At 42.1% G+C, this 18921-nt stretch overlaps 1 protein-coding gene across 2 annotated transcripts in view; it reads left to right on the top strand.

Annotated features, from left to right (window-relative positions):
• Window positions 1-5834: 5834 nt before the first annotated feature.
• MAP2K1 (mitogen-activated protein kinase kinase 1) overlaps window positions 5835-18921 on the top strand; it is a 77103-nt gene continuing 64016 nt past the window's right edge. Inside the window, exon 1 of one of the 2 annotated variants that reach the window (XM_081289825.1) lies at window positions 5835-6318. In XM_081289825.1, coding sequence (XP_081145951.1) covers window positions 6239-6318 — 80 coding nt within the window. In that variant the 5' untranslated portion in view covers window positions 5835-6238. Of the gene's footprint in view, window positions 6319-16224; window positions 16254-18921 lie in introns of those variants that run through there. The other variant, XM_081289826.1, reaches the window with a different exon arrangement.

The raw sequence follows: 18921 nt of genomic DNA, 5'->3' as shown, positions 1-18921 counted from the left end.
CCTGCTTCAGATTCCTTGGTAGCTGGAATTACAGGTCTGAACTATCACCAGCACCTGCTTTAGTGTCTTTATAATTGAAAATATCAACACCAAACAAATCCACTTTATGACTGTCTAACAAAATTAATTTTACCTATCTACTATTCGGCAACATAACAGACTTTATTTTCTTGCTAAGTTCCCAGGATGGTCTCAAACTCATAGGCTCAAGTGATCCTCCCACCTTGGTTTCCTGAGTGCTGGTCCTACTGAATCCAGCTAAAAGATCACAGGGACTCAGAAGATGTCCCTGTTTTACCCCTCACTAGCTGTGTGACCTTGGAGGACACCATCGTACCCTGAGAGGCTGTTTTCACAATTATAAAGTGAGCTGATTGGGCACCAGGACCTCTATAATCCAGTTCTAAAATTCAAAAATGAACTCAGTCTCTCACTGTCCAAGTGCAAAAGCCTCATATCAGATGTCAGTCTAGGATCTAGTTACAAAGGTCTACCTATTCAGAGAAAGCATAGAAAGGAGCGAAGGTAAATAGCCTTATGGTTCAGCAGTAATCTAATGACAAAACATAATACTTTATATTTTATGAGGCTGTACAATTACAACAACCTGGCACATTGTGGAGAAGAGATTCCTTGCTCCCTGGGAGTATATAAAACTACAAAACACAAAGATGTACCGGTAACTATAATTTATAATACCTTAAAATACATATAAACCCAGGACTATGTGTCATACATGTTTCATTATTGGAAACAAAATTCTTTTCAGGCAAATTCTCAGGTCTCTATAAGTTGATCTGCCTCTGAGCAAGAACAAATTATAGAAAGATGTATAATCAGACTTTCTGATGACTCTGCCTGTGTAAGTCCCATATTATCAGATCACTAAAGCTCAAGTGGTCACTTATTTTAAATTTCTTGCCTGTAATCTTCACAATATACCTGACAGGAGAAGGATGCTGCAGGAATTTTCCACTGAGTAAAAGAAATCATTAAGAAGAAGAATATTTATTTATTTTGGGGGGAGGGCACTGGGGATTGAACTCAGAGGTTCTTTACCACTGAGCTATATTGAAAGCTCTTTTTATTTTAATACAGGATCTCACTATACTGCTTAGGACATAGCTAAATTGCTGAGGCTGGCCTAGAATTATTGATATCTCCTGTCACAGCTTCCAAGGTCACTGGGATTACAGGCATGCACTACTGCACTAGCAAGAGGAAAACTTAAAAAAGATCAATGACGACAAGCATTTAAATGAATGCCTTAGGAAAGAAATTTGAGATTTGTTTAATCTTACACCAGGTTGAGAATAAGAATATCTGGGATCCTAGATCCTAGACTGACTCCAAAGGAAGTGAAGACTTCCTTCTCCATAGCTACCCTCTAGGAAGCTGGTGGGTCCCAAGTGTATCTTCTTTCACTGTGCTACCCAAGGGTAAAAATCAAAATAACGCAGTACCACATCTGTTAAGCCAGGGTGAAGTACCTACCCCCACCCTCCAAAAGCATAGGTCTTGGATCTCACATCCTGTCTGGTTTAAGCCACATCCTTAGATAGCACCTAAAATTGCATCATCCTCCACCTTGTGGAGGCATCTTTTCCTTTAAATGAACGGCAAGTCACCATTAAAAGTGGTTCCCAAAATAACCCAGTGGTTTCATGCCATCGGAATATCTGACATCAAGACTGAGGAAGCGGATGCATCTCCTCCGAGGGGGAGGGACCGTGTTGTTACCCTTCACACTTGACTCTACTCAGTTACTCAACAGGAACAGCTGCCAAACCCAGGAACTTAAAAATCCAGACAATGGGTTACATTCCTCACCTCCTAATTATTTAAAAAAATTAATAAATAGCTTCACATGAACAGAATGAGTTTTAGGCAAAGGGAACTAAAGATAGTAAAAACATTTGATCATTTGATAGGGGCTGGGGACATAGATCAGTTGGTAGGGTGCTTGCCTTGCACGCACAAGGCCCTGGGTTCAATCTCAAACCCAAAAAAAAAAAAAAAAAAAAAAAAAATTGATAAAGAGCCAGAACCAGAACTCTCTCATTAGAGTGTAGGAAAATGTGGTAGTAAAGATTAAAAACCAAAAAAAAGGGCGGGGGGAAGGTGGAACTTTTTCATATGGAATAACTTCTGTTTGCAATACTCAGAAGTGTTTTAGTTTTGAATTTCCCCACTGAACTTTTCATAGCATGAGAATAAAAGAATCTTAATTTGTAAGGGGACAAATATGGACTTGCCTCTAAAATAAAACTCATAAATTGATTATATCAAAAAACTGATTCTATAATACCAACTGCATTCAATACAGTTGCAGATGAACACAGGAGTCTATCATATAACCAGATTATCATTTTTTTTTAAAGAGAGAGTGAGAGAGGAGAGAGAGAATTTTTTAATATTTATTTTTTTTTTTAGTTCTCGGCGGACACAACATCTTTGTTGGTATGTGGGGCTGAGGATCGAACCCGGGCCGCACGCATGCCAGGCGAGCACGCTACGCTTGAGCCACATCCCCAGCCCCTAACCAGATTATCATTGAGTAGTATATCATGAATGGTTTTTATTACCTTTTTTTTTTTTTGGTACTGAGGATTGAACTTGGGGGTACTTCACCACTGAGCCACATCCCCACCCCCCACCCCTTTTTTTTTTTTTTGTATTTTATTTAGAGACAGGATCTTGCTGAGTTGTTTAGGGCCACACTAAGTTGCTGAGGCCAGCTTTGAACTTTCGATCCTCTGGCCTCTGCCTTCTGAGCCCCTAGGATTGCAGGTGTGCACCACCGCGCCTAGCAGTTTTTATTACCTTTTAAGTTCTTCTCTGGCTCTCCTCTCCCACATAAGCTGATACTAATATTTTAAAAACATAACATTTGAAATGAAAATTATAAAATACTTAGAAGACACAAAGGGCCTTTGAGAAAGGCCTATATTATTCTTTCAATGTAAAAAACAAAACAGAATAAAACTATATTTGGGTCAATTTGCCTACTTTTTAGGATTAAAAAAAACATGCACAGTGGCACATGTCCATGATTCCAGCAATTTGAGAGGCTCAGGCTGTAAAATGTTAAGTTCCAGGCCAGTCTGGGCAACTTAGCAAGACTCTGTCTCAAAATAAAAACTAAAAAGGGCTGGAGATGTATGTAGCTCAGTGGTCCAATGTCACTGGGTTTAATCCCCAGTAACACCAAAAAGTAAATACAAATGTTTTTTAGTTTGATCCTGAGTATCACACACACAAAAGTTTTTTCCAAAGAATTTCCCTTTTTCTAGAAATTGTTTTACTAAAGGATACCATACAGACAGAAAAGTGCATGGATTATAATGTGACCAGTGCCCTTGAAAGTCATTTCATTTCACCTTCCTGTTGCACCCACCTAGAAAATAAGTACTACACCAACTTCTATCACCAGAGATGAGTTTTGCCAGTTTTGAACTTTACATAAAAAAGTAGTATTACTAGGGCGCAGTGGTGTCTGCCTGTAATCCCAGTGGCTCAGGAGGCTGAGGCAGGAGGATGGCAAGTTCAAAGCCAGCCTCAGCAACTTATAGAGGCCTTAAGCAACTCAGTGAGATCCTGTCTCTAAATAGAATATTAAAAAGGGCTGGGGACGTGGCTTAGTGGTTAAGCCCTTCTGGGTTCAATTCCCAGTCCCCCCCCACAAAAAAAGTATCACTTTCTTGTGGCAAAAGCTAAAAGTTACACTAATATCACCAATTCAAATATAACAGTTTTCTGACTTGTATTTGGTCGGGGGTGGTTATAGGGGATTTAACCCAGAGGTGCTTAACCACTGTGTCACATCTCCAAACCTTTTTATACTTTGAATTTTGAAACAGGGTCTTGTTAAGTTGGTTAGGGCCTTGTTAAGTTGCTAAGGGTGGCACTGAACCTCTGATTCTCCTGTCTTAGCCTCAGGATTACAGTCTTGCACCATGGCATCTGGCTGTATTTAATTCTCCCACAGTGAGAAAACTGGCTCCATCATACTTGATATTTATCTAGTTATTTGATCAATCATAATGATGTAACAAATCTCCCATCTAAAGCTGCCAGGCCTCCCCAGCTTGATTGCCTTGCTCTTCCCATTTGGGCTCTAGTGCAAGCCCTCTTCACCTTCTCAGATTTCTATAGCCTCCTTACCTGCCAGGTGGCTGACACCTGGCTTTGGATCTCCACGCGCACATCCTTACTTTGTTGTGTTTTTTCTTTTGTTTTGTTTTTGATACCAGAGATTGAACCCAGGGGGCTTAACCACTGAGCCACATCCCAAATAACACCCCCCCCCCCCCCCCCCGCGTTTTTTGGTACCAGGGATTGAACTCAGGGACACTCGACCACTAAGGCACATCCTCAGCCCTATTTTGTATTTTATTTAGTGACAGGGTCTCACTGAGTTGCCTAGTGCCTCACTTTTGCTGAGGCTGGCTTTGAACTCGCCATCCTCCTGCCTCAGTCTCCCGAGCAGTTGGGATTACAGGCGTGTTCCACCGCATCAAGCCCCAGCCTTTAAAAAATATTTTATTTATTTATTTAAGAGAGAGTGAGAGAGAGAGAGAATGAGAATTTTTTAATATTTATTTTTTAGCTTTCAGCTGACACAACATCTTTGTATGTGGTGCTGAGGATCAAACCCGGGCCGCACGCATGCCAGGCGAGCGCGCTACCGCTTGAGCCACATCCCCAGCCCAAATATTATATTTAGAGAAAGAGTTTTGCTGAGTTGCTAAGTGCCTTGCTAAATTGCTGAGGCTGGCTTTGAACTTGCGATCCACCTGACTCCGGAGCGCTGGGATTACAGGCGGGCATCATCGCACCGGCCTTATTTTGTTCTGCACCTAATGTCCCTCCCGCACCCCACCCTTCCATACTGGGGATTGAACCCAGGATTGCACTACCAGTGAGCTCCATCTCCAGCATCACCCCCTGCCTTTTTTTGAGATAAGGTTTAAGTTTACCAGGCTGGCCTCAAACTTACCATCTTCCTGCAGTATCTTCACGAGTTGTTGCGATTACAGGCGTGCACCATCATGTCAGGATTTTAAAATTATTTATTTATTTATTTATGAGACAGGGGTTTGCTAAGTTGTTGAGGCTAGCCTGGAACTTTCAATCCTCCTACCTCAGTCTCCCAAGTCCAGGCCTGATAGTTTTTTCAGGCTTTAAAAACTATCAATTTGCTCTCAAAAAAGGTTGCATTGATTTACTATCATCAACAATGCGTACCCACCTTTCTATACTCGGTAGTATTAACAGGAAAATCAATCTCTCTCTCTCTCTCTCTCTCTCTCTCTCTCTCTCTCTCTCTCTCTCCCTCCCCCCCCCCCCCCAGTTTGGCGCAAGGAGTGTCTCCATTCGTTTTATTTTTTCCTACGTCGCCCCTCTTGATAAGAGAATAGGTTCTTTTCCTTATTTTGTAATTTCGTCTCCATCAAGATAACTTTTCCCGAGGGAGGAGAGGATCCCCAGGCTCTCAGAGGAGGAGGCGCGCAGTACCTGGCCCTGAGGATGTCACGCACAGCTGGAACCAGGAGCCTGGACACTAACCCTCTCTTTTCCAGTGGGTCTATCTGGTGCCTCCAGGCAGCAGAGGGCGCCGAAGAGCCTGAGCCAACTCGGCTCCCAGGCGGGCGCACCGCGCCCCCGTGACGTATTTCCGCGTCATCTGCCGTCGTTATTTGCTTCCATTGGCTGTCGGAGAGGCAATGGGGCGGAGCCATTTGGGGGTGAAGACAGCGCCGCGGCCAGGGTGGGGGCGAGGCTTCCCCCTTCCCCGCCCCTCCCCCGCCCTCCAGTCCCTCCCAGGGACGGCTGCGCGGAGCTCCTAAGAGCGCGGTGGCGCCTGCACTTTCCCGGGCCAGGGCTGGAGCAAGGTTCTGCTACCCGCGCAGCGGGGCTGCCCGAGCCGGAGGGAGCCGCTGACTGAAGGAGAGAGGGAGGGAATCCCAGCTTGCCGAGCGCACGCAGCCCGCTCCGCGCCGGCGGGGCAGCCCTTCAGCTTCTTGCGCGCGGATTCCGGGAGGGTGGGGTGGGGGTCCCCTGAGATCGCCGCTGGCCCCTAGGCATTGACGGGACCGCGCAGGAAGCGCCCTCCAAGTCAAGTCCTCGGGCCCGCGGCTCCGACTTGCTCCCGCGCAGCGGGCGCCGGCTAGAGCAGAGGGAGGAAGCGAGAGGGGCCACCCTCCCCTCGGAGTTGGAAGCTCCTTCCCGGTACAAAATGCCTAAAAAGAAGCCGACGCCCATCCAGCTGAACCCGGCCCCCGACGGCTCGGCGGTTAACGGGACCAGCTCCGCGGAGTAAGTCCGGGGTGGGCGGCGAGCGCGGGGGCCGGGCTGGGGAGGCCCGGCCGGGGCGCTCGAGCGCCAGTCGAGCGTGCACTGCGCGCCGGGCTCCGCTCGGGTTGGTCACGTAGGGCTCGGACTGGAAGGGGGCGAGGAACTCCCCGCCGCCGAGATATCGGTGACTAAGCACTGATTGCGCGCCTGACTCAGACCAGTGAGTGGACCCAGCGAGTCTCGACTTTCCCCCTTTTCAGTCGTCTTGGCCACTGACCAAGAAAATGAAAGCTAGCACATCGCCCCTAGCCTCCCGCTGCTGTTTTCTAAATAGATCCTCTGGGATTCTGGCCTATAACGGGACAAGGAGGCAAATGTCTTGGAAAAAATTAAGGGCACATCTGTGCCTTAGAGACCGGCTTAGTGGGTATTGAGTTGGGATCAGCTTCCCTATCTTTACCTTCGTGCCTGACACCTGTGGGTCCTTGTAGCCGGTGGGCCGCATGGCCAGCGGGGGCGTGTGTATACAGACTTATATGTGACTTTTCCCTTTCTGATTCTGGGGACTCCCAGTCCCTGGCCTTCTTCCTGGCAACTCTCTTGCTAAAAGGAAGCGGTTTTCTTCTTTATCTGACCACTCGTTAAATAAACATTCCCTAACCAGTGACTCCCCAGGCTTTCCTTACTTGACCATGGGGTCTGAACTCCTGACGTGAATACTATGACCATGGAAACCACATGCAAGGTGCTCAGTCGCTGTTTCCAGTGTGGCTCACTTATTTCATGGGGATTTCTCAGTTCTCTCAATTCTTTTTTTTATAGTTGTAGATGGACAGAATGCCTTTATTTTATTGCTTATTTTTATGTGGTGCTGAGGATCGAACCCAGTGCCTCATGCATGCTAGGCAAGCATTCTGCCACTGAGCTACAGCCCCAGCCCCGCTCTCAACTCTTTTTTGGGTCCTGAGTAAAGAACGTGACCATGTGAGGGAGAGATGCCTATCTAGCTGGAGACATAACCAGAAAAGATAAGGGTCCTAACCTTTTACCTTTATCCTTGCTGATGAAATGAATAGAGTAGGTATGGACCTTCTGCCCTTTGAGGATTTCTGTAGCCTCCCTTCCTCTCCCTAGAGGGACTCTGTTGGCTTGTAATTACCTTACCTGTAATGGTCACAAGGGCAATAGGTGGTAGATTTGTGTGAATTCTGCTAGGTTTTTCAGACTTGCTCCCAGTAGACCCCCCCCCCCCAGGCTCTTTTAGTACTGGAGTTGCGGTTTTACATGATATTGACTTGTACATATGGATGGATTGCATTGGAAACTATCCTTCAGATTTAGTGTACAGTATTTTGTGCCCTTAAAACAGACAGAAAGCCCCCAGGGCAGGGGGTTCCTCAGTAATCCTCACTGTTTTCTGGACAAGTTTTATTTTTTAGTAGAGGATTAAATCCAGAGGTACTCTACCACTGAGCTACATCTGCAGCCCTTTTTACTTTTTTTTTTAACCTTTGTTTTTGTTCATTTATTTTTATATGTATTAAGGATTGAACCCAGTGCTTCAACCATGCTAGGTGAGTGATAAACCCCAGTCCCCCCTTTTTGCTTTTTATTTCAAGGTAGGTTTTCACTAAGTTTCCAGGCTGACCTCAAATTTAACAATCCCCTAGCCTCAGCTCCTGAGTTTGCTGGGTTTCATGCATTGCCACCACACCCAGCTCAGGACAAGTGTTGACTCAGTGGGTTCTGGGGAACTGATCATCCTTTTCCTCTTTGATTTAGAGGTGGATATTGAGTGGAAGTACCTGTTATTATTTTGTTGACTCCACAGCTGTATTCTTGCAAGGGGAAGAAATTACATGAAAAGGATACAAAGAGGATAAGAAAAAAGTACCTTGAAGTTGGGAGGAGAAAAATTTGGGTGGGACTGGGAGGTTCTAAATAGTGCTTAGAAGGTTGGGCTCTGGAGTCAGACTGGATTTGAAGCCTGACTGGTTACTTGTGGTGGTTTTATGACCTGAGACAAGTGTCTTAGTAGTCTCTCTGAGGCTTAGGTTTATTTTTTTTCATCCATATTAATGGGGCTAATGATAGAACCTACTTAGGATAGTTGTGAGGATTAAATGAGCTTGTATGTAGTAAACCTTCCAAAAATGATGCCTTTGTTATTAGTAAGTGTTGAGAAGACTGAACGACATTGGAAGGTAATTTCCATTCACGGTGGTGAATCTGTAAGTTAGGGTGCTTCTGTACAAACAACCCTCCTTAGGTTAGTTTCCATGGCATCTGCATGTACCTCCATGACTCATTGTTACAATAGGAGGCATCTTTGTGTAGGCTGCTGATACAAACAGGGACTGTTCCCCCTTTTTCCTAACACTAAAGAGGAGGAAAGCTGTGTACGTCTTCACCTTTTCCCTCTGATAGTATTTCTCAGGCAAAGCTTCCCCTATCTTGGGTTGCCAGTAGAAAGAACTCTGTTGTGGTCATCGTTTCTGTGATTAGGTCCTGGTACAACTTTATTTTATTTTTATTTTTTAATATTTATTTTTTTAGTTATCAGCAGACACAACATCTTTGTTGGTATGTGGTGCTGAGGATCGAACCTGGGCTGCACGCATGCCAGACGAGCGCGCCACCGCTTGAGCCACATCCTCAGCCCCTGGCACAACTTTAAAATGATCAGATAATGTGAATTAATGAAGGAAAAAAAATCCATTGCTAATGAAGAACTCTTGGTAACAAATTGTCAAAATTGCTTTACCCCATTCAGAGATGAAGCTGGTTATATGGATCCTAAATTTTATGCAAGTTTTGGGGATCCTCAAAAAGAATGCAAACATATCCTTCTTTTGCAAATTCTACAAAAATATGTGAACATATTTCTAGGATCTGAAGTGTTAAATGCAATAAGTTAGAAATAAGATCATATTATACCCTCTTTGTAAAAAATGTTTTTCTGGTTCCATCATAAAATAAAATTTATACTCCTTAAATATAAGGACCCTGAGTGAGCTGCCTGCCTCAAATCTCATTAACCACGTTTCTTGCCCTTCCTTTCTTTCTCTACATTGGTCCTCTTTCACTTCCTTCATGGGAAGGTCTGTGCTCCCTCTTGGCTTTTACACATGCTCTTCCCTTTTTTTTTTTTTTTTTTTAATATTTATTTTTTAGTTGTAGGTGGACACAATACCTTTATTTTGTTTTTATGTGGTACTGAGGATTGAACCCAGGGCCTCATGCGTGCCAGGCAAGTGCTCTACCACTGAGCCACAACCCCAGCCCTGCTCTTCCCTTTTCCTAGAATGAATAATCTCTGCCTATTTCCTAACTGGAGAGGAAGCAGTTAATATCTCAGCTTAAATATCTAAATGCCATTTCCTCAGAGATGCTCACAGCCTACCTCATCTAAAGTATATTCTTCTTTGTTGTCACCTGATTTTTTTGAGGCTTAATTATTGTCTATTTTTTTTAAACTGGGGATTGTCAATATCCACCTTTCTTGTACACTATAAACTTTAAGCATAGAACTTCCCAGTTTTGATTCACTACTCTGTAAGTAGCCCTTGAAATAGTACCTGGCGTGTGATAGATGTGCATGTTTGTTGGACGAATCAAATCAACAAAATTTCGGACATTTATGTAATGTGTTTAATACATATTTTCATCCCCTTTAATTTTTCCTTTTATTTTCCCCTTTTCTCTCATCCTCCTTCCCATTTCCTTTTTTCTCCCACATACTCTCTTACCTACTCTAGGGTGTTTAATCTGTGGCTTTATAATTCTACTTATGTGCTTGGTTGTATTTTTATCTGTATTAAATTATGGCTTTATATCTCCTCCTCCCCCCTTGTTTTGTTGCCCTTGGGAAGTAGAGGGTATTATTTTCTGTGTTTCTGTACTTGGGGTACTAAATACTATTGTCCTGTAAATCGACATCAGATAATATAGACTACATTATGTTGAGGTAACAACCAAAAACAAAACCTTAGAAGGTGAACACACTTTCAGGTTAGTGAACGGCTCTGTCTATGGGACCCAGGGTGATGGAGGCACTATCTCTGAAATGTGCTTACATAGGAAGGAAATTTTGTGAGCCCCATTCAGGTTTTTAAAGTTTTTGTCCAGTAGTGGCACATATCACTTTTGCTCCATTTTGTTGACCAAAGCAAATCACTTGGCCATGCTGACCTTCAAAGTGGGCAGGGATCTTCTTCAAAGGAGACAGGGAATATTTGAACCTGATTCAATAACCAATAATCATTCCCAAAGTTTTATATCTATTTTTTTTTGAGCAAATACCTTGTGTGTTTGTTTTGTGTTTATGCAGTTCTAGGGATTGAACCCAATTGTGCTCTACCAGTCCTTTTCATTTTTTAGTTTGAGTCGGAGTCTCACTAAGTTGCTAATGTTGACTTGGAACTTGAGAATCTCCTGAGTTGCTGGGATTACAGGCATGTGCCACTAGGCTTGGCTCAAATACCATGTTTTTGAGCTCTATTCATGATGCTATGTGTGTATCTAGGTCTTTATTTCTCTTGGTTGCAGAGCAGGCAATTATGTGCATGAACCACATTTTACTTGTTCTCCTAGAGTGAGACTGAGGCATTGTTGTTTCCAACCACTGCTGCCTTAAACAGTGCTTCCATGACCTTCTTTAAACACAGATCCTTGTGAGAGTTCACTGTGGAATGTTCTCAAAAGTGGGATCACTGGGTCTTAGGGTGGTTTGTCTCTCCTTCCAAGATGAGGCATGGTTTGTTTTTGGTGCTGGGGATTGAATCCAGCGCCTTGTGCATGCTAAGGAGGGCTTTCCTGCTGAGCTGCATCCTCAGTTTAAGGCACATTCTTAGCTCTTTAAAACTACACTTTTTGGGGCTGGGATTGCAACCCAGGGATAGAATGCTTGCACAGCATGCTCAAGGTCCTGGGTTTGATCCCCAGCACTGCAAAACAAACAAAACCTAACACTTTTAATCTCCCTGAGAAGCCTGAACCCTGAACAGACATTTCAGTAGTGGGGCAGGGAACCTCCCAAGACCTGACCTTTTTTTTCCAAATGCAAGTCCTTTGTACTTACTGATTCTTAGTTTCCTTATCTATGAAATGGGGATGATAAGAATGTACCATGTTGATCTACAGGTCCTACCTGTCAGGTTCTTTGTTTTCTTCCATTGTCCCTTTTCTCTATATTCCAGCACTGATGTTGCACAGCATATAAGTGTTTATCCACCCCAACCCCCCACTATGAGGGCTTCATAAGGTTGAGGCTTTGCTTCATTCCTTGCTCAGTATGTAGAACAGGATCTGGCACATAGTTTGTTCTTTTTTTTTTTTTTTTTCAAATGGTGCAGGGGTTTGAACTCAGGGCCTTGTACATGCAAGGCAAGCACTTTACCAACTGAGCTATATCCCCAGCCCATAATTGGTACTTGATAAATACCTGATTAAGTGGTTGGACAGGTTCTTCCTGGAAGGAGTACTGTGCAGAGGAAGACAATGTATGAAAATGTGCTTCGAAGGCCTCAAGATGCTGAATAAACTTAGGAGGGCTCATTGCTTAGCTTTGGTGGCATCTGTGATTTTGGATTTTGAACTATTTGTATGTAACCTTGAAATATTCAAACTTAATTATTGCATTCAGAGCATAGTTCACAGCATCAGCAATTCTGCCTCACTTATAAGGAACGCACATCTGTTAGAGTGTGAAGGCCCTTGAGGAAGGGGACAGAAAAGTTGAGACAAGTGGATGTGCTTTTGATGGGGAGGCCTCTTATAGCCTTTTCTGAGATGTGCGCCAGGATAACTAGGAGCTTTTAAAGTGGATTTACACTGATTTCGTAGTTTTGAATGTGGATGCTTCTATTGGCTCTTTGAGGTAATAATTACTTCAGGTGAAAAGTAATGTCAGATTCTGTCGACTCTGTGTCCTTGGGAAGAATGTTTCTGCTGTCATAGCAGATACAGAAGTGGAAAAGACATTCATAAAGATGACTTAGCCCGTGGCAAGGAGATGTGTGGGGCTCTTGTTTGAACATAAACACAAAATTCCACTCCTGCTTATCAATGCTCCTTTGAAAGAAAAGGAGATGACATTAGAGTAGAGTGACTGTTTACCCTGACATACTATCCAGTTTGATTTTCCTCTTTCCCAGCTCACCTACTGTGATCCACACCAAGTGACACAAAGTGATCCCTTTACTGTCCTGGCCTCCCCCCCAGCACACTCTAGCACCCTGCTTCTTACCTTGTCTGGTCTTTCTCACACTCCTTTGTCTGAAACACCCTGCTTCATGTTACTAAATTACTGAATAATTTTTTTTTTTTTTTTTTTTTTTTAGTGCTAGTGATTGAATCCAGGACCTCATGAATGCTAGGCAAGCACTCTACCACTGAACTGTATCTCCAGCCCAATTTTTTTTTTTTTTTTTTTTTTTTTTTTTGTGATGCTGGGGATCAAACCCAGGGACTCGCACATGCTAAGGATGTGCTCTACCACTGAGCTTATCCCCATCCACTACTCTTTTGCATTATTTTATTTTTGCTTCATATTTGCCATCAGACTTAAGCAGCACTGCTGCTGCTTCTTCATTGTTGTCATCTTTTTACTGGGGATTGAACACAGATGCTTTACCTCTGAGCTACATCCCCAGCCCTTTTTATTTATTTATTTTAATTTTTGAGATGTGGTCTCACTAAGTTGCTTAGGGTCTTGCTAAATTGCTGAGGCTGACCTCCTACTTTGGCCTCCCAAGTTGCTGGGATTACAGGCATCTGCTACTGTGCCTGACAACTTTAGCTTTTTTGAGGGCAGGGACCAAGACACTGCATTGCTGTTTCCCTAGCCTCTAGCATGGTGCCTGGGATAAATACTACCCATCTTTCAAGATCTAGCATGAATAAATGCTAGCCATATCTCAAGATCTTGTATAAAGTATATCTCCTATTTAGGTACCTAGAGGTACTCTACTACTGAGTTATACCCCCACCCCACCCCACCCCACCCCCTTTTTTTTTTTTTTTTTAAGATAGGCTCTCAATTTGAGGCTGGCCTTGAACTCATGATCCTCCTGTTTCAGCTTCCAGAGTTGCTGGGGGATTACATGTGTGTGCCACTGTGTCCAGCTTCTTTTTTGGTACTGGGGATTGAACCCAGGGGCTCTTCATCACCAGGCTACATTCCCAGTCCGTTTGATTTTTCATTTTGATACAGGGTCTCACTAAATTGTTGAGGCTGACCTGGTTCTGGTGATCCTCTTGTGATCCCAACTGGGATTATAGGTGAACTCCACTGCGCACAGGCCAAAAATATCAGGCATTTTAGTGAATCACACATTTTAGTACTTATTACATTACCACATATAATTTCTTACTTATTAAGTGTACCTTATGTATATCTTCCCCCCTTAATTATTAGGGAGGATACCTGTTTGAACCCCTGGATCTATTGCATTGCTGATACAGCACGTCATTATTGGTAGAGTTGAGAAAATCAAGCCTGGCATGGTGGTGAGCACTTGTAGTCCCAGCTGCTCAGGAGGCTGAGGCGCGCTTGCATCATGAGTTTGAGACCAGCCTGGTAACATAGTGAGGACTACCCCCCACCCCCTCATCTAAAAACCAACAAATCAAACAGTGTTTAAATACAACAACAAAACCTCCTGACTACCTTTCCACTTTATATGTGATAGTTATTTCCTCCACATCCACATGAAGTACAGGTCAAGAAGTGGTGAATTTTTTTGACATGTTGAGAAAATGAGTCCAGAGAACCCACAGGCTGAGAAGAAGAAGAGGGGGGCCTGAGAAGAAAGCTTAGGGTCCCAGTTTTGTTTCTGTTGTTCCTTTCCAAAAACTGCCAATTTTGTAGTGGTTTCTTACTGCTACTTGATTTGTATTTTTCCTTCATGTCCAGTGCCCTGGTTTGTTGTCCAAAATCCCAGAAGACCTATTTAGAGGCTCACATACCTGTTTGCTAATTTAACTCGTCCCAGGATGAATGGTATTTTGTTTTAAAACAGGTGTTCTTTGAATCCTAGTGTAGAACCAACTGCTGAAAATGCTGATTCTGCCTTAAGATTGCTCTGTGTAGTTCCCATGGGCATCTGCTTTGATGTCAGAGAGGGAGTCAGGTTAATAAGAGGTTATAGCGTGCTGATGAAAAAGTAGAAAAGGGTAGAATGACCTCTGCCCTCCCCACTTCTTTGAATAAATTACAACTCTAGAAATTTTGGATGTATAAACGCCTTTTAAAATTATATAAGTGGAAGAAACGATTTATAGTAGAGGGGATGGAGAGAGAGAAGGGGAGGGGAGGGGAGGGGGCACAGTGGAGAATGGGATAGACAGCAGAATCACTAGAAAGGCAATTTGTAAATCAATGGAAATGTAACTGATGTGACACAGCAATCTGTATACGGGGTAAAAATGGGAGTTCATAACCCACTTGAATCAATCTGTGAAATATGGTATATTAAGAACTATGTAATGTTTTGAACAACCAACAATAAAATAATTAAAAAAAAAGAAATTATATCCTCTAGTTTAATTTTTGATTATTCTACTATATGCATTTTTATTTAGGTAGTTAAGATCACTTAATGAACACCTCCCTCCTTTTTTTTTTTTTTTAACTTGGGCATAATCTTCATATTTGTCCTTTTGGTTGGCTAAGCAAATGGCATTTTATTGGTGTTTTATGTGATTCCCAGATTTTTATTATTTGACGATATTTTTATGTTTTTGAACCAATTTGTTTTATTTTGCTTTCAGATGAATTCACTTACCAAATCAGAGCTAGTGCACTGTGCTACCATTGTTGTCACATATTAATAGAATATGTTCTGAAAAATAGATTAAAACTTTTTCTGTGTGTGTGGTACTGAGGATTGAACCCAGGGGTGCTCTATCACTGAGCTACGCTCAGCCCTTTTTGAAACAGGGTCTTGTTAAATTGCCTAGTCTGGCCCCAAATGTGAGATCCTCTTGCTTCAGGCTCCCTGAGTGACTGGGATTATAGGTGTGCGCCACCAAGCCTGGCTGAACCAATTCATAATATATATTTCAACTATTTCCTCAAGCCTCAGGACTTTCTACTTTTTTTTTTTTTTTTTTTTTTTTTTTTTTTGGTGGTGCTGGGGATTGAACCCAGGGCCTTGTGCATGCAAGGCAAGCACTCTACCAACTGAGCTATATCCCTAACCAGGACTTTTTTTTTAAGGCTAGTATTTTGGCTAATTTAATAGGTGCTATAAGGCCTCCTTTAAAGCCAGTATCCTTTCCTTTAATTGTTAGTTATATTTTTGAAATGGCATTATCTTCAGTGTTTTATCATTTCAGTTTAAACTAATATTTATTGAATGCTTACTGAACGTAAGTTACTATGCTGGGAGCTGCCAGTAGGTGACTCAGAGATGAGTAAGAGTATCTTTGCTTCCAAAGATCTCTTTTTTTTTAATATTTATTTTTTAAGTTTTAGATGGACACAATATCTTTATTTTACATTTATGTGGTGCTGAGGATTGAACCCAGTGCCTTGTGCATGCTAGGTGAGCACTCTACCACTGAGCCACAACCTCAGCCCCCAAAGATCTTAAAATCTAATATGGGAGGGGAGGAGGCTATCACAGGGGCACCAGAAAAGGGAACAAATGGCTGCAGAGGAAGAAAAGTGCCCCAAAAGAGGAGGTACAAAGAATGCACTGTTGAAACTCATTCAGAGGAGGGAGAACACTATCCAGCAGGGAGCTTAGGAGAGCTCCCTTCACGGTGGAGATGACATTTGAACTGAGTCTTGGAGGATGGCTAGGATTTCCATGGGAATGGGGAAGGGGGCGTGGCAGGAAGAGACTGCAGTATGAGCAGCTTCACATAAGCGGGAATGCTTGGGATGTGTGCAGGAGTAATTCAGTGTGAGGGGTGCATCGGTGCAAGTTGCAAAAGATGAAGCTGGAGAGGTAGGTTGGAACCGTTCTGTGCTACAAGGCTGAACATTTTGAAAAGTCGCATGCAAACTTCTGGCCATTTTTAATGTGCTTTGTAGTCTAAAGTTTTATAATTTTGTGTGGTTACTGCTTTGTCCCATTGTGTTTAATGTTATATTAAGAAGGAATATTTTTTTAATCTCCAAAAGCATGTCTTTTGTGTGGACTAGCCTACATTTCATTAGCATTTAGACATCTGTCATCTCTTTGCAACTAGCTGGAGTATATGGCTTCCTTTTATTTTAGTTTCTTCCAAAAATTCTTGTGTATACTGAGTAAGTATTTCAAGTATTTAACATTTATTGATTTACTTTTGGTACTGGGGATTGAACCCTGGGGCACTCTACCACTGTGCTACACCCCAGTCTTTTTTTTTTTTTTTTTGAGACAGAGCATTGCTAAATTGCTGAGGCTGACCTTGAACTTGTGATCTCCTTCCTTTGCCTCCAAAGTCACTGGGATTACAGGCATGTGCCACCATGCCTGACTTTAAGTACTTAACACTTCGATACTGTTGTGATTGAACATTTTTAAATTTGTGTTTTTCATCATGATTAAACTGAATTTTATGACTTCTTTGTATCCTATAGTTTAAGTTCACTTATATGATTTTTTTTGCTTAAAAGTATGTGCATTTCTCAATTTACTATTGTTATCTGTAAAACATAACTTTTTCTTTTCAACAGTCTCATCTTGTCTTGCTCTCAGGGGCAGTTCTTGTGTCTCGGGAACACTCAAGTATAATGAGGTTTCACAAAAACCTTCTGGGCCAGGGATCTTTATATTCTTTCCAAGGAGCCATGAAAATAGGAAGCAGCTGCCCAGCTTTGTAGAAGCAGACCCTGTTAGGGCCGAATGGGACATTAGCTCTTTGCCTTCATTTGAGAGATGAGGAAACTAGAGCCAGGGAGGGGAAAGAACTTGTTAAAGAGTTCTGATTGCTGGAGTGGCGATGAACTTTTATCCAGCTCATTTTCATATGGTGTATATATTCATGTTTTCATTTGGGACACTTAATGGTTTGAAAATTTTCCAAGTTTCCCCAGTAATGAATTTTGGTTATTTCAGCCAATATTTTTTTTAATTGTTTTTTGTTTTGTTTTCAAGCAATAATCGAACTCTGGAAAAGTTACCCCTCTGTATCCCTACTCTCCTAGGTAGTTGAGGGAAAAAAGAATAAGGAAATGGGGGAAGGAAAGGGTATTTTAGTCCTTGATCCTTAGTAGGAGGGCCTATTTTTAAGCTTCATAATGTCAGTTTTAAAAGCAGTGGTTTTCAAAATAACCATAGACGAAAATCCCCTTGAAATGAATGCCTTTCTGGAATTGACCTATTTTGAATTTAACTGCTAGCAAGAAGGGTTCAGAATCTCAAATGTTCTTAAATGCATTTGCTTTTCATAGAAAGTGGAACAACTGAGTGATTAATCCACCTGGGTTTCAGATAAAGGTCAAATCTTTTTTTTTGGTACTGGGGATTGAACCCAGGGGTGCTTTACTGCTGAGCCACCTCCCCAACAGGGTCTTGCTAAGTTGCTGAGGTGGCATTGAACGTGTGATCCTCTTGCCTCAGTCACTGGAATTATAAGTATGCACCAGCAAGTCAGATTAAGTCTTGAAATCTGGGGAATTGTAGGGAAAAGACATGGCTAATTAGCCAATCATTGTTGTCTTCATAGATTTGTCTGGATTCAGCTTAACTATTTTTTTTAATTGAATTGTAACTGATATATCAGGTTAGTTTTAAAAAACTAGATCACTCAAGGCCTTGGGTTTGATCTCCAGCCCAAAATATGCGTGCGTACACACACAGAGACACCCAGCAGATCCTCACCTTATTTGAGAGTGTAGAGTCAAAATTATTTGCTGTTGCATTATCCTTTGTTAAACAGTCCTTCAAAAAAGTCCTTGTTGGGGGAGGCCTTAGAAGTTAACAAGAATTTCAAGCTAACTGTAAAACTTTTGTGTAATGGTTTACTTAAATACAGATTGAAATCCTACCAAATTGCCAGCCTGTTTTTCAGCTTTTCTCTTCCTCTAAGGGTTTGTGGTATGGTGGAGAAACAGGAAGAAGAGAGCCACTTAACATTCAAGTAATTATTAGTATAATAGAAATTTTATCCTGCTTATCTTAGGCACTCATTTGAATCTACTGAGAAAACTTGGTCATTGGAGCCTAGGAAAGATTCCATTCACTAAAGGAAAGACCAGCATACTTTGGGCCAGACTCTTAATCATATCATATTAACATTACATTACACTTATATATATTAGATACATCTAATATTGATTTAGTTGGAGATTGTAACACTTTTATTACTTTATTGAAGCATTCCTTCTAATGCTTTCTTGTTTTGTTTTATTTTGGTAACTAAATTAATGCTGGCTTAGCCAAAAATGTAACTGATTGCATTTCTATTTTTGAGTATTCTAAATCACTGAACAATTAAAAAAAAAAACACTAAGTATTTCCAAATAGAAAACAAGACATACCATTTTGGATTATGGGCAGTCGAGGACAGAGTTTGTGAGGAAAATACCAGAAACCACTAACAGGTTTTTTGGTTGCACTAAACAAAGTTTCAGCTTGATATGCAGTCACTTGAATGAGTTTGTAAATTCCTGCATGACTATTTGAGGTG

The sequence above is a fragment of the Spermophilus citellus genome, assembly GCF_964194105.1.
Source record: "Spermophilus citellus genome assembly, chromosome: 4".
In the NCBI taxonomy this organism is placed as follows: domain Eukaryota; kingdom Metazoa; phylum Chordata; class Mammalia; order Rodentia; family Sciuridae; genus Spermophilus; species Spermophilus citellus.
Note: the sequence above shows the minus strand (reverse complement) of the source record. Positions and strands in the feature narration are given on the sequence as shown.